The sequence below is a fragment of the Falco cherrug genome, chromosome 1, assembly GCF_023634085.1.
Source record: "Falco cherrug isolate bFalChe1 chromosome 1, bFalChe1.pri, whole genome shotgun sequence".
Taxonomy (NCBI): Eukaryota; Metazoa; Chordata; class Aves; order Falconiformes; family Falconidae; genus Falco; species Falco cherrug.
The window spans coordinates 38,036,793-38,052,253 of NC_073697.1; the positions used below are offsets into that span (position 1 = coordinate 38,036,793).

The 15,461-nt window shown below is 44.5% G+C and overlaps 1 protein-coding gene across 2 annotated transcripts in view; it reads left to right on the forward strand.

Moving 5' to 3' along the window:
* The first annotated feature begins 49 nt into the window (after positions 1-49).
* M1AP (meiosis 1 associated protein) overlaps positions 50-15,461 on the forward strand; it is a 35,078-nt gene continuing 19,666 nt past the window's right edge. For both annotated transcript variants that reach the window (XM_055701026.1, XM_055701027.1), the window contains exons 1-3: positions 50-167; positions 8,236-8,528; positions 12,873-13,055. In XM_055701026.1, the coding sequence (XP_055557001.1) occupies positions 8,280-8,528; positions 12,873-13,055 (432 nt within the window). In that variant the 5' untranslated portion in view covers positions 50-167; positions 8,236-8,279. The remainder of the gene's footprint in view (positions 168-8,235; positions 8,529-12,872; positions 13,056-15,461) is intronic.

The following is a 15,461-nucleotide window of genomic DNA, read 5'->3' on the forward strand; positions in this document are numbered from 1 at the left end:
CGTGCAGCTGCGACACCCGCTCCTGCGGCGGCCGCACCCCTGGCCGCCGCCGAGCCGATCCCCCCCCGCCCGGGCCCGCAGCAGCTCCCGGCCGCCTGGCGCGCAGGCGTGGGGCGGGCCCGGCCCCGGCCCCGGCGGAGGCGCCCCCGGCCCCGGCGCCGCTGCAGGTACGCTGCGCTCCCCGCCCGGAGCGGCGCGGCCCGGCCCGGCCCGGCCCGGCCTGCCGGCGGCGGCTGGCTGGGCCCGCCGGTCTTTCCCTACCGAAGCGATGCCAGAGCTCCGTCCCCGGAGGAGGGGCGGCACCGGCACCCGGCCTATCACCCGCCGCCGGCCGAGCAGCGAGGGCCGCCGTCCCGCCGCGGGCGTTGCCTGGCTCGGAGGCGGCTGCTGGCACAGCGCGGTGGGCCGGGGCCCGGGGTCTCGTGTCCGCCCTCCGGCGGGGCGGGGGGCACCGGGCCCGTGGGCGCGGGGCTGGCGGGGCGGGGGGGCTGGGCTGCGGCGCCTCGTGTAAGGGCCCAGGACCGTGCTTGTAAGCAGCCGGCGAACGGTAGCGCTCTGGGGGTCAGCTCTTGATGAACAAGAGTGGTTATGAATACGTCGTTAACACAGAAATCGTGCTTTCTGCCATTGTGCCCAGAAAAATTTGTTCTCTTACAAAACCGCCCGAGGGCAACCTCTAGACTTGCAAAAATCTGCAGCTATGCCTCTAGGAAAACTGGGAGCCACTGAAAAAATACATATACTGAATTAAATGTGCTTGGGTTTATCATCTGAGCCTCAAGTATTCCATCTTCCCAGTTGTCACGTACAACCAAAGCCAGTTTGCGAGGTGCCGTTGAAATGTTCTGCGTAATTTGAATGAAGTACAAACAGAAGTGAAATATGTGCAGAAATGCTAAAACTGGGGCAGCTGCAGGAAAGAGTTGCTGGGCTGACTGGGGAAACACAGAGCCTGTTTTATGAGCTGCAGTGAGAAAAGCCTTGCCTCCAGCAAGGCAAAGCTGAGCAGGGATATGACTTTTGTCTACAAATATGCAGAAGATGCAAATAATGAGGCAGGAGAAAAGTCATGGGAGGAAAGGGTAGTGCTGGCACAAGAACAGTGGTGTGAAATGGCCAGACGCTGCACGTTTAGGGTGGAAATTACTGGAAGGTTTCTCATCACTAGAGCACTGAGGTTTAGGAGCGGTCTGGCAATGGAAATGGGGGGACAGGAAGCCCTGATGACTTTAAAAGTGAGCCTTGACCGGTTAAATGGAAGCCACATGACAGGTAAGCTGTGATATTAAGGAAAGTTTCACTGACCGATCCCGTATTCCCAATGCAGTGTGGCATCGGTGTCTTACACATCCTGTCATGGGGCTGCTTCTAGCGTAACCTGAAATTGTACCACTTGAGCTAAAGTGCAACTGGCTGCCAGTGTAACGTACAACCTTCAAAAGAGTGTCAGGTGCTTGGGAGGTAGGAAGGGGGAAGAGTAAGGAGAAGCAGGCCCCTGATGCGTTATTCTGCCCAGGAGCTGACAGGAGCCCCTTTGTTTTTCCTTTGCTTCGAGCACCGGTTTTTATTTGGTAGAGGAAAGCAGTTTGAAGAGGGAGAGGTTGGAGCAGGGGTGTGGCTGCTCTCCAAAGCAATGTCCCCTGCCAGACTGTGTATTTCCTTGGCCAATCTACTCGAGTTTTGCTGTGAAGCAGCATTGACTCCTGGGTGTTGCGGGTTACTGTACAGCTCGTGGGGGAGCTGCGTAGGGAGGCCGTAGCCTCTGGGGCATCGGTGTGTGCCGCAGGCTGGGCTGTACTGAGGATGCAGGCCTGGGGATCAGGAGGCTGCCTTCTGCTCTCCTTCGCTAACTCCTGCCTCCCCTTGGGGCAGACCTGGGAGGAGCAGCTGTTCCAGACCTCCTTCCCAAAACCCTCTTCCCTGCAGCAGTTCTGTCTGATCCAGCCTCTTCCTGACCACAGTTCAGCAGAATTTGGTCTTGATGGAGAAAGAGAAGACTGGTGGCTTTGGTCTGACATTTGTGATTTCAGCATCACTTCTGGCCATTCAGGTGCAAGCCCTGTTCAGTCACGGCTGGGAGGATCCTGTGTGGAACCAAAGCAGAACCCAGACCATGATGTGAGATCTCTGGGTCTGACCCTGAGCAAGGAATTACCTCAGCTGGCCAGGTGCAAGTACAGAAGGGAAAGCGGTATCTTAAACTTTACCCTCTTTGGCATGTAAATGCTGGAGGGTCTGTGTTACAGTGAGGCAGCTGCCTCTACTTAGGGTGCACATACCAGAGTTCTCTCCTGGTGCCATTAACTAAGTTGCTGTATTCAAGAAAATAAGAAGAGGTCACTCCTTTGCTGAATGTGGCTGTTGCCACTGACTGTTTTGTACGCTGGATTCATGGCTAGAAAAGACATTTGGAACATGTGAGGTTATGGATTCAATGCCATTCTTGGGGTGAAGAGTTCACATTAGATACCCTGCCTTTCAGAAAAGTGCCCTGACCATCAGGTTAAAGGATATTTCAAGGTGTGATGGAAGGGAAGTAACAGTCCCCTCTGGCTCCGTCCTGTTTCATTGCATTGAAAAGGACTTGGGATGCCTTGTGTCAGGGAGTAGGAGAAAGAAAGAAAGAACAGTGAGCCTTGCCTGTCTGTAAGGTTTTACTATGGAGGACAATTCTAGTCAGCTCTGATATGTGCATGTATCTCACAATTTCACATGCACTTACTGAAGCACCCTCAGCGATGATTGCCTGTCTACAGTTGTGTTTTGAGGCTTATGAATTATGCAGGGTTTTATCCGTTTAATGTGTATGTTGACTTCATATCTTTCTAGTTTCTTAATCAAGATGCCAGGCAAGATAGAGTATATGCCCTGTGAGGCTTCATTAATCACACGTATAATTTCATCAAAAAGATATTACAATACCTAAAAAGTTTTAATTCTGAGAGTTCCAGCACATCACTCAAAGTGACGTCCCTCATGGTAACACAGCTATCCTCAGAGCATTCTTGATGGGTTTTATGAGTTGGCTGGTTGTTGTATAGGGGCACTTGGGCATATACATTATGCATCAGCTTGTCCTTGTTTTGCTTAATCTGTCAACACACCAATTGATAAGCATTCACAATCATTTGCTGCATCGTTTTTAGTGATTCAGAATTAGGAAATGGTTTTTTTTAAACTCCTATAATGTTATGATTCCTCTTTTAAGAAAAAAAAAAAACTTATAAAGGTTATAAGGAGTGATTTTAACACTAGGAGAAAGTGACTGTTCTTACTAAGATGTAGTGATTTTATGTCAATAAAGGCACAAGCCTAAAGCCACTTATGTGTTATTGGTTATAGCACTGATGCATAGAAAAACATGTAATATCTGTTTTAATACAGGAACTTGAATAATTTTCTTTTCAGTAGCTTGATATCATGCTAGCTTTTTTGTCTGTTTTTATTCTTCTGTTCATCCTGACCTTTTTAAATAAATGCCTTCCTTTCTAGGCTAGGTAGACAAAAAGATACATGCCAGAGGCCGTCCACACTGCATAGCCACTTCACAGCTCAGGGTTCTCTATGGCTTGCTGTTTTTTTCCCTAGTAAACCCACTTATTTATGCAGCTTGAGCTGTTTTTCCCCATGAGAATATCGCATGGGGTCTTGAAGTTTATTCAGAAAATGACACGTTAACCAAAGCAAGTTGGTTTATGATAAATGATATATAAATATATAATTTATGATAAATACAGGAAAATAGTGACACAGGGCAAGACCCAAGATCCATCTGCTCCATGAACCTGTGACCCACAGCAAATGCTCTGGGGGGAGTGTAGCGAGGGGGTGAGTCTGCAGCGGTGCTTCTGTGCTTCAGCAAACCACGCTCCTGCCTCTGGCTATTTGCAGCGCGGGGACTTCCTGAGTTGAAGGTGACATAAGCTCTTATCTTCTGCTACCTCTGCTGCTCTTTTGGTTAACTGCATTTGCTATATTAAAATGCATGGTATGCAAATGACTCAGTTTGATAAGCAACTGTGTTAAGCCCTTATAAATGATTCTACTTTGCAAGGTCAGTGTTTGTGTCTTCTATGAATTTTATGAAGTGAAATTTTGTGTATCATCTAGTTTCTGCCTCATCAAGTAAAAAAATAGATTGCTGTATAACTGCGGTGGAAACATTTTACAGAATAGTCCTTGTTTATAGATACCTGCAGTTTCTCCATTAGCAAGCTCTTTATCTATTGATTGAGAGGATTCATTGTTTTTTATAGTAATATGAATGCTTCATAGAGGCAAATTATACTCTGCTGACTCTCCTGTCTTGACCACCTAGGCCTATATGTAATCCCGCTGAAATCTATTGACTAATGAGGTATTTTTTTTGCATAATTATGCTACTGTTTTTTAATTTGTTATTGACTGCATTATATCATTGTTTGTGATTTTGCCTTATGACAATTTTGCCTTATGACAAATAGGCTCTTGCTATCTTAATCATTTTGCATGTTCTTTGTTTAAGCAAGAACATTATGGTTACTCTGGAACTTGCTCAGCTCTGAGATGAGTTAAAGGTTAGCAGGAATGGTTCAGAGAGCTCCCGGGCACAAAGATCCCCTTTCTGAAATGTAAAGCTCACAGTCCTAGCAGCTGCAGGTTAACGTCCTCTCTAACCACTAATGGGAAAGAGAATAATTAGTTTTTCTCTAAATGCAGGTCAAAATATTTATTGCACACTTTTCTGCATCATTAAAGAAAATCATATCCTTATAAGCTAATAGCACATTTATAGTATTTGGAGATTGTCTCTTTCTTGATGTGTTTAAGGAGTAACTTTTATTCTTTAATAATTTACAGAATAAGTCTTTATTGTCCTTAAACATGTTGACTGTTACTGCGTGCTGGTGCCTTTTTTCCACCATTTTGCATGCATTTTCTTGCCCATAGCTTTTACTCATTATTATCGCATCTCAAGGTTTCCTTGGGTTCATTCCCTACTTCTCTGCAAACTGACCACTGTTAAAGTAGTTGTCTCCATAGCTGTAGGATTGTAGGGCTTTGCTACTCCATAAGCCATTCTTTATACTCATTCTCGTGGTTTTTTTCTTCCCACTTAAAGAGTAAGGTTGGATCCAAGTTTTGCGGGTTTCTTACATTAGAAAGGAGATGGAGACTATAGTATTCTTTAACCAGTGGCTTTGATGTCACCTCTCATTTACACTTTTTTGGACTTGGCTATTATTTGATGGGTTTGCATAAGTGGAACATTTCGGCACATAGGATAATATGCAACTGCAGAGTGTCACCAGCACTCACAAGTCACTCAATATGGCAAAGTTTTCTTTCTGTCCTTACCTTTCTCATTTCTGAAAAATGTATGTCTTCTTGCATTGAGCAAAACGTACATCACTGTTAGCAACTAGCTCTGACAGTTGGTAAGTTCTGTGTTATTGAGCAATAAGTTAATGTCATATCAGCTGCTAGAACTAACAGTTTTCACTCATGCACACCAAATTACAATGTAATCCCTTAAGCTAGGCTCTCTGTCAGTTCACTTGCTGCTTAAATGAAGATGTGATTTTACCATAGCAACCAGTTAGACTATTATGCAGAATTCTTCAGTTATCCAACCTCATCACAGCGAAGTGTAACTGGTGTAGGCTGTGAGAGAGGTGGGCAGTGTGCACTGTGTGTCAAATATTGTACAGAGAAATGCATATAAATCGTACGGATAAGACACCACAGTTACGAAGACATGAAATTCATTCACTTGATAAAGAGCATAGCTGATGAGGGATCCATTTTACTAAAGCAGTTTAAAATAAGCATAGTGCTGTACAGTGCCAGCAACAGCAGAATTCATTCAAATTCAGGAAAACTGCATCTTTTTCAGAATCAAGGCTCATGTATCTCTCTGAAACCAATGCAAATCAAATACCCAGCTCTTCTAGATTTCTTACTGCCAGATGGGTTTTGTTTCCTTGTTTGAGAAAACACTGGGGGCTTGCAGAGTTCAGTTGTATGAAGCTTCATCTCAAAAAATATAGACAGACAAGTATTTTCCCAGATCCAGTGAAGTAATTTATTAAACTCTCCTGTAAATTGTAAAGCTCCAGAAGAGACTCTGATTAAAGTGGTCTAAGAGTTTTTCATTTTCCAGTGAAAATATATCAGGTTACTAGTCAAAACAGGATAGCTACACATATGTACATGATCTGTATCTGTATCTATAACATTTTCACCAGTTCTGAAATGTTGGCCTCAGTTTTGAAATTCAATCTGTGATCACTCTGTCTTGCCTTCACTGACAGGCATCCTAGAAACACAGAGTTTTTTTCTGATGATCAATCAAGTAGAAATGTGTTTCTTGCTCTTTTCAAGACTTGCAGAAATGTTCTGGGGGCTGTAGGAAATATAGTAGCTTGTCTGCTTGGTGAACATAAAGGAGTTATTTGTCTCAGCTCAACATACCACACAAATTACAGGAATGCATACTGGCTTGGGTTCTAACCACAGCCCAACTGCGTAAATCCAGGGTGGCTTCAAGCTTTTACTAAGCCTGCTGGGGATTTACACAGCTGTAGGAAGAAAGAATTTATTCTAGTTCATATTGAGAAGGTGTGTGCAATTATACAGACACTTTTCTGGGCACAAATAGACTTGTAAGGTTCCATACTGCTGTTATTATCAAGATCAAGATACAGTTTTGAAGCATTTTCTATAACCCTAGAAACAGCACCAAGTGCTTTGTTGCAGATATGCTCAGATTTAGTGAAGAGCAGATTCTAGGCAGGATCTCATGATGAAGGAAGAAAATCAGGTTTTTTAACAGGAAAGTGCTGAATCTTGTGCTTAAGATGTATGCATTGACGGGAAAGGGGGGGACGCGCACAAACATCACCTTTAAGGTGTGAGGATGGGTGCATGTGAAGACACTGCCTCTAAACCTTTGAGCCGAACTATGAGGTGCTCACCTGGGGCTCGGGGCTGAGTGGTTTCCTCTGTTTTGTACATGCAAGGCACAGGAAGGGCACAAGACCTGACAGCACACCCCTCTTGTTTGCTTCGTCTCTGCTTCCTATTTCACAGAAATGGTCAACTTTTCTTAAACGCTGGGGGGAAATGTTAGAGGAGCACCAGCTGAGCCTCCTGTGCAGAGGTATGTAGTGGTGCTGCTGGGTGAAAGGGTGGGCATTTGAAAGGAAACGTAAAAAAAAGAGGCAGGGAGAAATGTATCCTGACCACGAAGTCTGTTCATGTGCCTAAGGGATCTGTGGTCCTCCAGGGCACTGCATCCAGGAGCCGGGAGCTGAGGGGCCCTTATCTTTCCTTTCCTTCCTTGTGCAGGCTGTCGCCTGCAACACTGGCAGCACCACCGAGCTGTTCCGACAAACCTCTGCCTTGTTTGGCACAGCCCTGTGACATGTGGAGCACAGCCACCTCTGTGCACAGCATTCCTAGCATCTCCAGCCAGCTCTGGGAATCAAAGCCGGTGTTTGGCCGAAAACACTTTCTGCTGGAGTTCCTGACGTTACAGAATATTTAAATCTTGCAGCACTCCCATGTTCTTGAATAGTATGAGATAAACTGCTGGGCAGCCTTACCACTGCATTCATAGAGGCTTTTGTCCGTGCAGAGAGCTAAGCCCGGGTGTTAGATACTCTGAAGGATAAAGGCTGGTTTTCCACCATCCACAAAGTAAAATTTCTGTATGTACAATATTTTCTCGCAGCATTGTGCTGGCCTTTTTTTGGATGTGACAGCTACTTATCTCATACTGGGCATCGAGGAGTGGGGACTGTGTTCTCCTCAGGGTGCTTGGGTATAATCACTTGGACGCTGCAGAAGTAGGAGGAGGAGTTCAAAGTGTTGCTGTCCACCAGCTGCTGGAGATCACTTCTCTGCTGGAGACTGGTGCCACGCACCTGCACCGTACCGAGGGATCATGCGACAGCATACAGCTCATCCGTGGGCTAGGCATGGATTAACATGTTACTGTTAACATTTTTAACGGCTCCACTTGCATCTGTAAGGGGGTATCTGCCATGCATTTTGTTTAATTTAACCATTTTGTGTTCTGACTAAGCATTTTCCCTTGTCTTTGTGTGTGTTTATCTTAGAGCACGGACAACAATTGCTTTGGCAAAAGCTGTAGCAGTCTTAATTCGTTACTGTCTGCTATGTCTTGGGTTGCTTTCAGGTGAATGGTAGAGTCTCACTCATTGCTCTTATTTTTTGATTTTTCCTGTTCAGGTGCAGATGGATAACAGGACATTTAATACCCATGTTCAGAAGCCATGAATTCCAGAAAATTACTCTCAGAAGCACGGAGAACGTTTCCTGCTACTAAAGTACACTGCCAGCAGCCAGCACGGATTCTCATTGTGGATGTCACATCACCATCCCAGACCAACGCTTGTTCGGTACTCTCCGAAGCTCTAGAAAACACACTCTGCTTGGCCTGTGCTTTGACAGGCACCTGCCGTGTTCCCCTGCTGAGCCTCTACGTGGTGCAGAACCAGCAGGAGTGTCTGCTTCCCTTCACGGTATGTGCGGAATTATGTCTCTTGGGATCTGACAAACACGAATGAAATGCATTGTTGCAGTTCAGTAAAGAAAGTTACAGTTTACTACAAATGCATCTCTAAAATTAACCCTTCTCAAAGAGCAGTTTCATAGACTTCATGGAAGAGGTGAATTTTGTGAAAGAACGGTGTTTAAAAGGGGTGTCATATATTTGATCTGTGAAGTTGCTGATGTGCATAAATTAGGGTTTTTGCTGTTCCCTTCTAAAACATCTGTTGTACCTCTCCCTTTCATATGCTACCATCTGCGCTATCTGTACTGCTTCTCTGTCGAAATTATCAAATGCAGCTCTACAGCTATAATAATTTGGGTGGTGAAGCGCTCTGTATACCTGTTGATTGCACAAATATTACCATTTTGGGAGAGGTTCCAGACATTTAAGGGGAAAGGATCAGAATTCAAAAAATTGTTGCCAAATTTGAGAAATATCCTGGAATCACAGAATCATTTATGTTGGAAAGGACTCTTAAGACCATCGTCCAACCGTGAACCTAACACTGCCAATTCCGCCACTAAACCATGTCCCTAAGTGCCACACCTATATGGCTTTTAAGTACAGAGCTCTAAGTCAGTGACAACAAGTATTTCACTCATCTAGGGATCTGCAGTGGAATAAATGTAGGTGGAGAATTACTAGCAGCTCTACAATAAAAGTTTGGGATTACACAGCATCATAAAGTTCACAGGAATCTATGACGGCATACTATTATAAGTAGTCATACTGAGCACTCTCATTTACACTGCATTAGTGTAAACACACAGTATTAATCCTTCCACTTTATTCAGCGATGGTGAAAACATTTTGAAATATTCTGTTAAGTTTTCACATCTCAGGAAAGGTAGCGGCAGCTGCGGAAAAAAAATCGGAGGTCAACAGTGATTTTGCAAATGTGATCTGCAAGAAGACTGCGGCTAATGGTAGTGTTTATTTTGTAGACCAGGTTATAGATAATGTGACAAGGATAACTAAAGGGATACCAAAGAAACGTTTTCTGGAGATACTGTGAAGTCACTGTCATTAGGGGCTTTAAGAACAGATACTTGTCTTGTTTCCTAGGAGAAATTTACATGTAATTCATCCTGTCATGTCACTGTAGGATGGACTAGGTAATCTGTTTCACAGCAGGTTCCAGGCCTGTTTTCTGTGATTTTGTGTTATGTCCAAGTTAATTTGTAAATGTCTGGGGCCAAATACCTGCTTTTATATCTGTTAGGTATGTACTGACACTGATCCAATGTGTGCTGGCTGACAGCAGTCTGAGCTCTCATTTGGTGATTAATCACGGGCCACCAGTGTGCAGCTGCACTTTCACACAGTCCCTCTACTTGCTCCATCATATGAAACATCTGCTTATGATAGGCTGTCTTTTTTATTTAAACAGCAATTCCTTATTTTGATAATCACAGTTTTTAAAGACAAAGGAACCCTTAGGTCATTGTTTGGCTTCCTTCATATTACAGGCTATTATATTTCATTAAAGTACCCATATATCATTAAAGCTCTTCCTCCAGAAAGACATCTAGTTTTGATCTGAAGATATTACAAGGTGGAGAATCAAGTACTTCTGTTGATAATTTCTTCCAGTGGTTAATCATTGTCATTGTGAAACTTGCACCTGGTTTCTGACTTGCATTTACTGACTTTAGCTTCCAGGGTTTTCTTAATATATTTCCTCTTTTGGCTAGATTGAAGAACCTCGATTTTATACTTTCTTCCTCTCCTCCAGAGAGCCTCCAGCTGATGGGCCCTCTTCCTACTGGTCTTCCCTTGGGATGGGCAGCCATCCCCCACAGCTCCCAGACCTTCCCTGACAAAAAGGACTGAAAAAGAAACAAGGGAGAAAGATGTGAGCTACAGAGACTAGCAAATGAAGAAAGTGGATGAGGGTACAACACATGGAAAGAGCCAGATGGTGCAGTGAGCACAGTGTCTGCCCTGGCTCTTGGCAGCTTTCATCTCTCATTTCGGTAGCTTCTCTCTGGAAGCGATGGGGTGTTGCAGATTAAAATGTTTTGCCAGACGCTGCAAAGTGTGATGTTAGGAATTCTGGGAGTGGCGTAATGAAAGAGCAGGGTCACATGGGAAGAGAGATGTCAAGGCCACTGGCACTGAGCTGGGTGTCAAGTGCGCCGAAGAGCGGTGCAGTCAGAAAGAGTTAAACGCCACAGTTTGTGCTTAGAAGTTTAACTTATGTCCAAAGCACATTCCAGAGTTAAAGCTGCAGATTGCGTACACTCGCAATCTAAGTTAGCGTTTAAAGTAGCTGTGCATAGACAAGAGAAAATGTAATTTTGCTGGTGCCAGTTCCGACGGACAAGTACTTAACTGGACTTCAGGCTGCCCTGCAGCCTGTGCTGACCCCTGCTCTGCCGCGGTCAGGATCAGTACTTGACTTGAGACAGCTGGCTTGCATCTGCGTGAGCTGCAGCTGCCTCCTGGGGTTTGCAGGGCAGGCATCTGGACTGCAGACAATCTTTCTGTAGCACTTGGAAGAGGCTCCTGGCTACATCAGCTTGGTGCATTTATTGAAGATTGCTAACCTCACAGAATTGACATAATGGGCCAGACACTTCTTGCACTGTAAGTACAAAGTGTGGTGTCTTTCCTGAAGACTGCTCTCTTCACTATTCTGAGGGGAGGTTTGAGCCATCCCAGCTTTCTTCCACACCGTATTTACAGAACCATCAGAGCTGTTTGTGAACGCAGTCCTGAGACCCCTGGTTCATAACTTAGTCACATTGAAAGACCATGCTGTAAACCATGGCTGCTCAGGGGAGGTTCGGTGGGTCTGAGCTCCAAGCACATGAAGTGAACAAGTCGTATGTTCATCTATTGCCTCTTATGTGAGGAAGGTGACCTCTGGCAGCAGTGTCTTATATTGCTTCAGAGAGATTTGGTAGAGTTCGCTAACAATCTCTCCTATAGCCAGAATTTGCCACTTTACCTGCTGGGTATGTCTCAGTCCTTCAAGTTCTTCTTGAAGCTCAGGTGAGCTGACATCTGTGTGAATGCTAGCTGAGATGCTCCACACACTTTTGAATTCTGGGTGCTCCCTAGCATTGTCATGTCTATGCTAAGGCCAGGTCGTGGCAGGGTCATAGATACCAGGTAGCCTCAACTAATACGGGGTGGAGAAGGAGTATGAGAGTGGTCTACCATGATCCTTGCCAGCCTGGTTCATGTTCAGACTGCCTTCTATGGATTTAGGTGACCACTGCAAAGTGACGCCAAGTTCAGGGAAGTGCTGGGTAACATACGTGATACAAGGGTTCAGCAGCCCTGGACTGCAAGCAATCTAAATCACCACAGCTGTCAGTGAGAACATGGCCCAGTACCCTCCACCAAGCCATGAGACTGACACAGAGCGTCGTAGTGCAGCACAATGGGTTAATAATCTGTGCATTTATAATCTTCATCTTGCCATCATAAGTCAGACCAGCTGTCCTCAGGGCAGCCGTTTTACAGTGGTAGCTGTTGTCTGGAGGAATAAAACATGTTTATAAATGACAGCTATAGAATCATTTTTTCTTTCTCATGCTTGCTGTGGTAGCCCATCTTTGAAGCAGGAGGGTTCATAGACCTTCTATCAGTATTTGCCTTTTTGATAATCATTACTGTGGTGTATGTCCTAGAAGAGCAGTATAAAAGCATAAGAAATGCCCTCCTGAGTCAGCCCAGCTGTCTGTCAGTCCAGGCTCTAAAGCAAGGGGTGTTCTGTGGGAGTGCCCCAGCCCAGGCGCTTTGTGCAGTTCTTTCTCCTCGCGCTGCCCTAGCCCCACAGCTGGTGTATTAAGAATGATAGAGGATACATTTGAGGCTGTTCCTCTTGGTATCTGCTCCCGGACCTATAACCCCCTTTCTGAACCCACTGCCACAGTCTGACTCCAACCCCTTCCGAACGCAGGTTCCAGAGATCCGTAGCTCAAGGAGTAAAGGCGTACCGACACGGCAGGGGTGGCTGTGGCCTGGGGATGTCACACCGCCTCAGTGCTGCTTACATCTCAAGTTCTGCCTCTGTGTTATGCAGGGCCAGAGGAGAGGGGCATGCCAGACCACTGCATTTTGGCTAGCAGCAGGCAACAGATAGACAGCTGAAAACTTGAGGAGTGATCATGCGTGTTGTCAACATAACAATCAGCTGTTTTTGATTCATATCTTTTCACTGCTTTTTGACTTGGCTCCTGCACCTAGTCTTACCTCAGTGCAATGAATGCAAAAACTTCCTTTCATATGATGGAAAAATATTTCATATTATCAGTTTGATGTTTCCAGCCTTTCAATTTCATTGAATTCTGTTTTGCAGCAAGTGAAAGAAAACTTCGCACGAATTCAAGCTTGCATTTCAGAGCTCCGTTCACTACCAAGAGAGGGCTGTTTCCCACAGCGGGGACATGGAGTGGTACAAGCTGTGCAGGATGGATTGCAGCAGTTCAAACAATACAGCAGACACACAGCAGCAGGAAGCTCAACAAATAGTTCTGTTGAGGTAAGAAAATGTTGGGAAGGTTGTGGGAGCCATCCACCAGACTTGCCACTTGTTAGCACATGAAGGCAATAGTCTGTGTGGTAGCTAACAACCATGGGAGGGAGAGAGGAATTAAGAAAATAAATCCTCCAAAAAACCCCATGTGGCAATCTCTGAATGCTCATGGAAGCTAGACAGATTCAGGTTTGACTTGCTTATGGAGACTGACTTACTTTACAGTATAGAAAAAATAATTTCATTTCCAGGCATTTAATTTTGGATGGTTTATTGGATTTATTTTGATTACTTTCATGGAAGAACTGTGTCAAAGGCAAAGATATTCACAGTACTTACGGATGTGATTTTCCTTGAAGCCTACAGTGACATTTTGCAATTATAGTGCCTGGAACTTTCACTGATACAGTAGGATGTTTGTACAAAGGTCCTCATTGTGCCTGAAAGCATGCCCACAATTCATTGCAGGTGAACCCATACAGACAAAAGAAACACATTTCATCTTGAGAATAGTTGGTGTGGTTGCAAAGGACAGGGTTTTCAAACAATCACTTTTCAGGGGAAAAAGAAGTTATGGTCAGTATTTGGAATAATAAGAGGGTTTGTTTATAATTGGTATTTTTCTTTACTCAGTGGTAGCTTGGGAGTTCCACAGGGCTCCTACTCCGCAAATTGTAGTAGGGGTCCCTTACAATACATCATTGGCAACAGCTGGGTGAAATAACTGAAGTCTAGAAAGACCATTGCAAGCTGTGTACAACAGACGGCCCCTGAAACTCAGGAAGCCTCGTGTCTATCCTTGGCATGCATCCCTACGCTGGGTGAATGGAAAAAGGATGATCTCTGACACCTTTGTGGCAGACACAGAAAAAATGGGGTAATCCAGTTGCTTTGCCCATGGCCCAGAGAATTAGGGGAGAACTGTGCCTGCTGTAATCCCGATGCAGCAGCACTTTGTCCCCACTCCTTGCACTTTGCAAGGCCCCGAATAAGGTGCAGCTGCCAGTGCATTAAGAGCTCGCTCTCACTTCCCACTTTATGAATCATGCTTTATAAATATGTACCTCTCATGTTCCACCTACGCTCATGTAATTTAGGAAGTTTCATAAAAGACAATCTAAAAGCGAGTTCTACAGCTAAATAAGCATTCCTGCATCATGAAAGGTTGTTTCTGTTCATCCCAGCTCTAGGCTATGTGTTAGTCTACATTCCTTGCCACAGCAGTTCCCAAACTTCCTTCTAAGGAGGAAAGCCCTGGGAAGTGGGAGTAAAATGCTTTGAAACACCACATGCAAATACTTCCTTGCTGCTGAGGCTTTGTGAAGTTTGAGATTGGCTGTTGACAGTTTGCCAGGAGAGAGTAGAAAGAGCAGTGACTTCAGCTAAACAAGTCTTGTTGGACAGGCTGGTGACATGAGTTGGTTTGTCTGGGATTTGTCAGATACCACAGACAACAGTCACCCTTGCCAGCTCTGGTCTTCCCTCTGAGTTGCTCCACACTAACTGTATTTCATTCCCTGTTTCCACTGCCTCACTTCTCTTTGAGCTATTTGTGACAGGCATCAAGTGTTTCTTCAAAGAATGCATGCCTTATAAAGCAGAGCGAAAGAAAAATTAAGAGTAGCTTTTCTGTGGCTTCATTAGTGGATACAATTTATAGTGATCCTATTTAATTTGAAAAATATCATAAAACTAGAGAGAGAATTCAAAAAACAAAAAGATCTGAAGCATTATAGTACACTTGATTTTAGCACAGGTACTGGAGAAGGTACTAAGAGCTTCCAAAAGGCAGCACATCATACCTGCCTGTCTTGAGGAAACTTTAGCTCAAGTTTAATTCTGTGGAGAATGTAAAGGATAAAGGACTTATCTCCAAGCTGGCAATCCTTCCCATTCTGCATGCTGCATAAATGTGACCTGCAGATGAATTCAGTCTTCTGCATATCCCAACAAAAGGAGTTTCATAGACCTAAATGGGATCTAACGGGTGGCCTTGGCCTTTAGCTTAAAAGTAAATAAGCACCATCAGATCACTAAGGAGCCAGGAAATGAGCAGAAGAGCACCTATAATTCTCAGATCTTTGATGAAAAATAAAAGCAGGTGATCACAGAAAGGCAGAAGGGTATTTCACCTTTACAAAAGGCTATGTTTCTAGAAAAAAAAAAAGGCAGCTTTCTGCTTCAGATACTTCAGTGATTGAAATTTTGGTTTCATCACAAGCATTTACTTTTTTATGCAAAGCTGGATTTTTATTTGTTTCCTTTTCTCAGAAGGCATTTGAATGTTTTTGCTCAGATATGGTATCTTTTAAAGAAGGGGGGTGTGTGTGTGTGGAGTGTACCTGCTTGGAAGTAAAGCCTGGATAACTTAAGCCAGTTAAAATAGGCATTTTTAAATTCAGCTGTATTAGG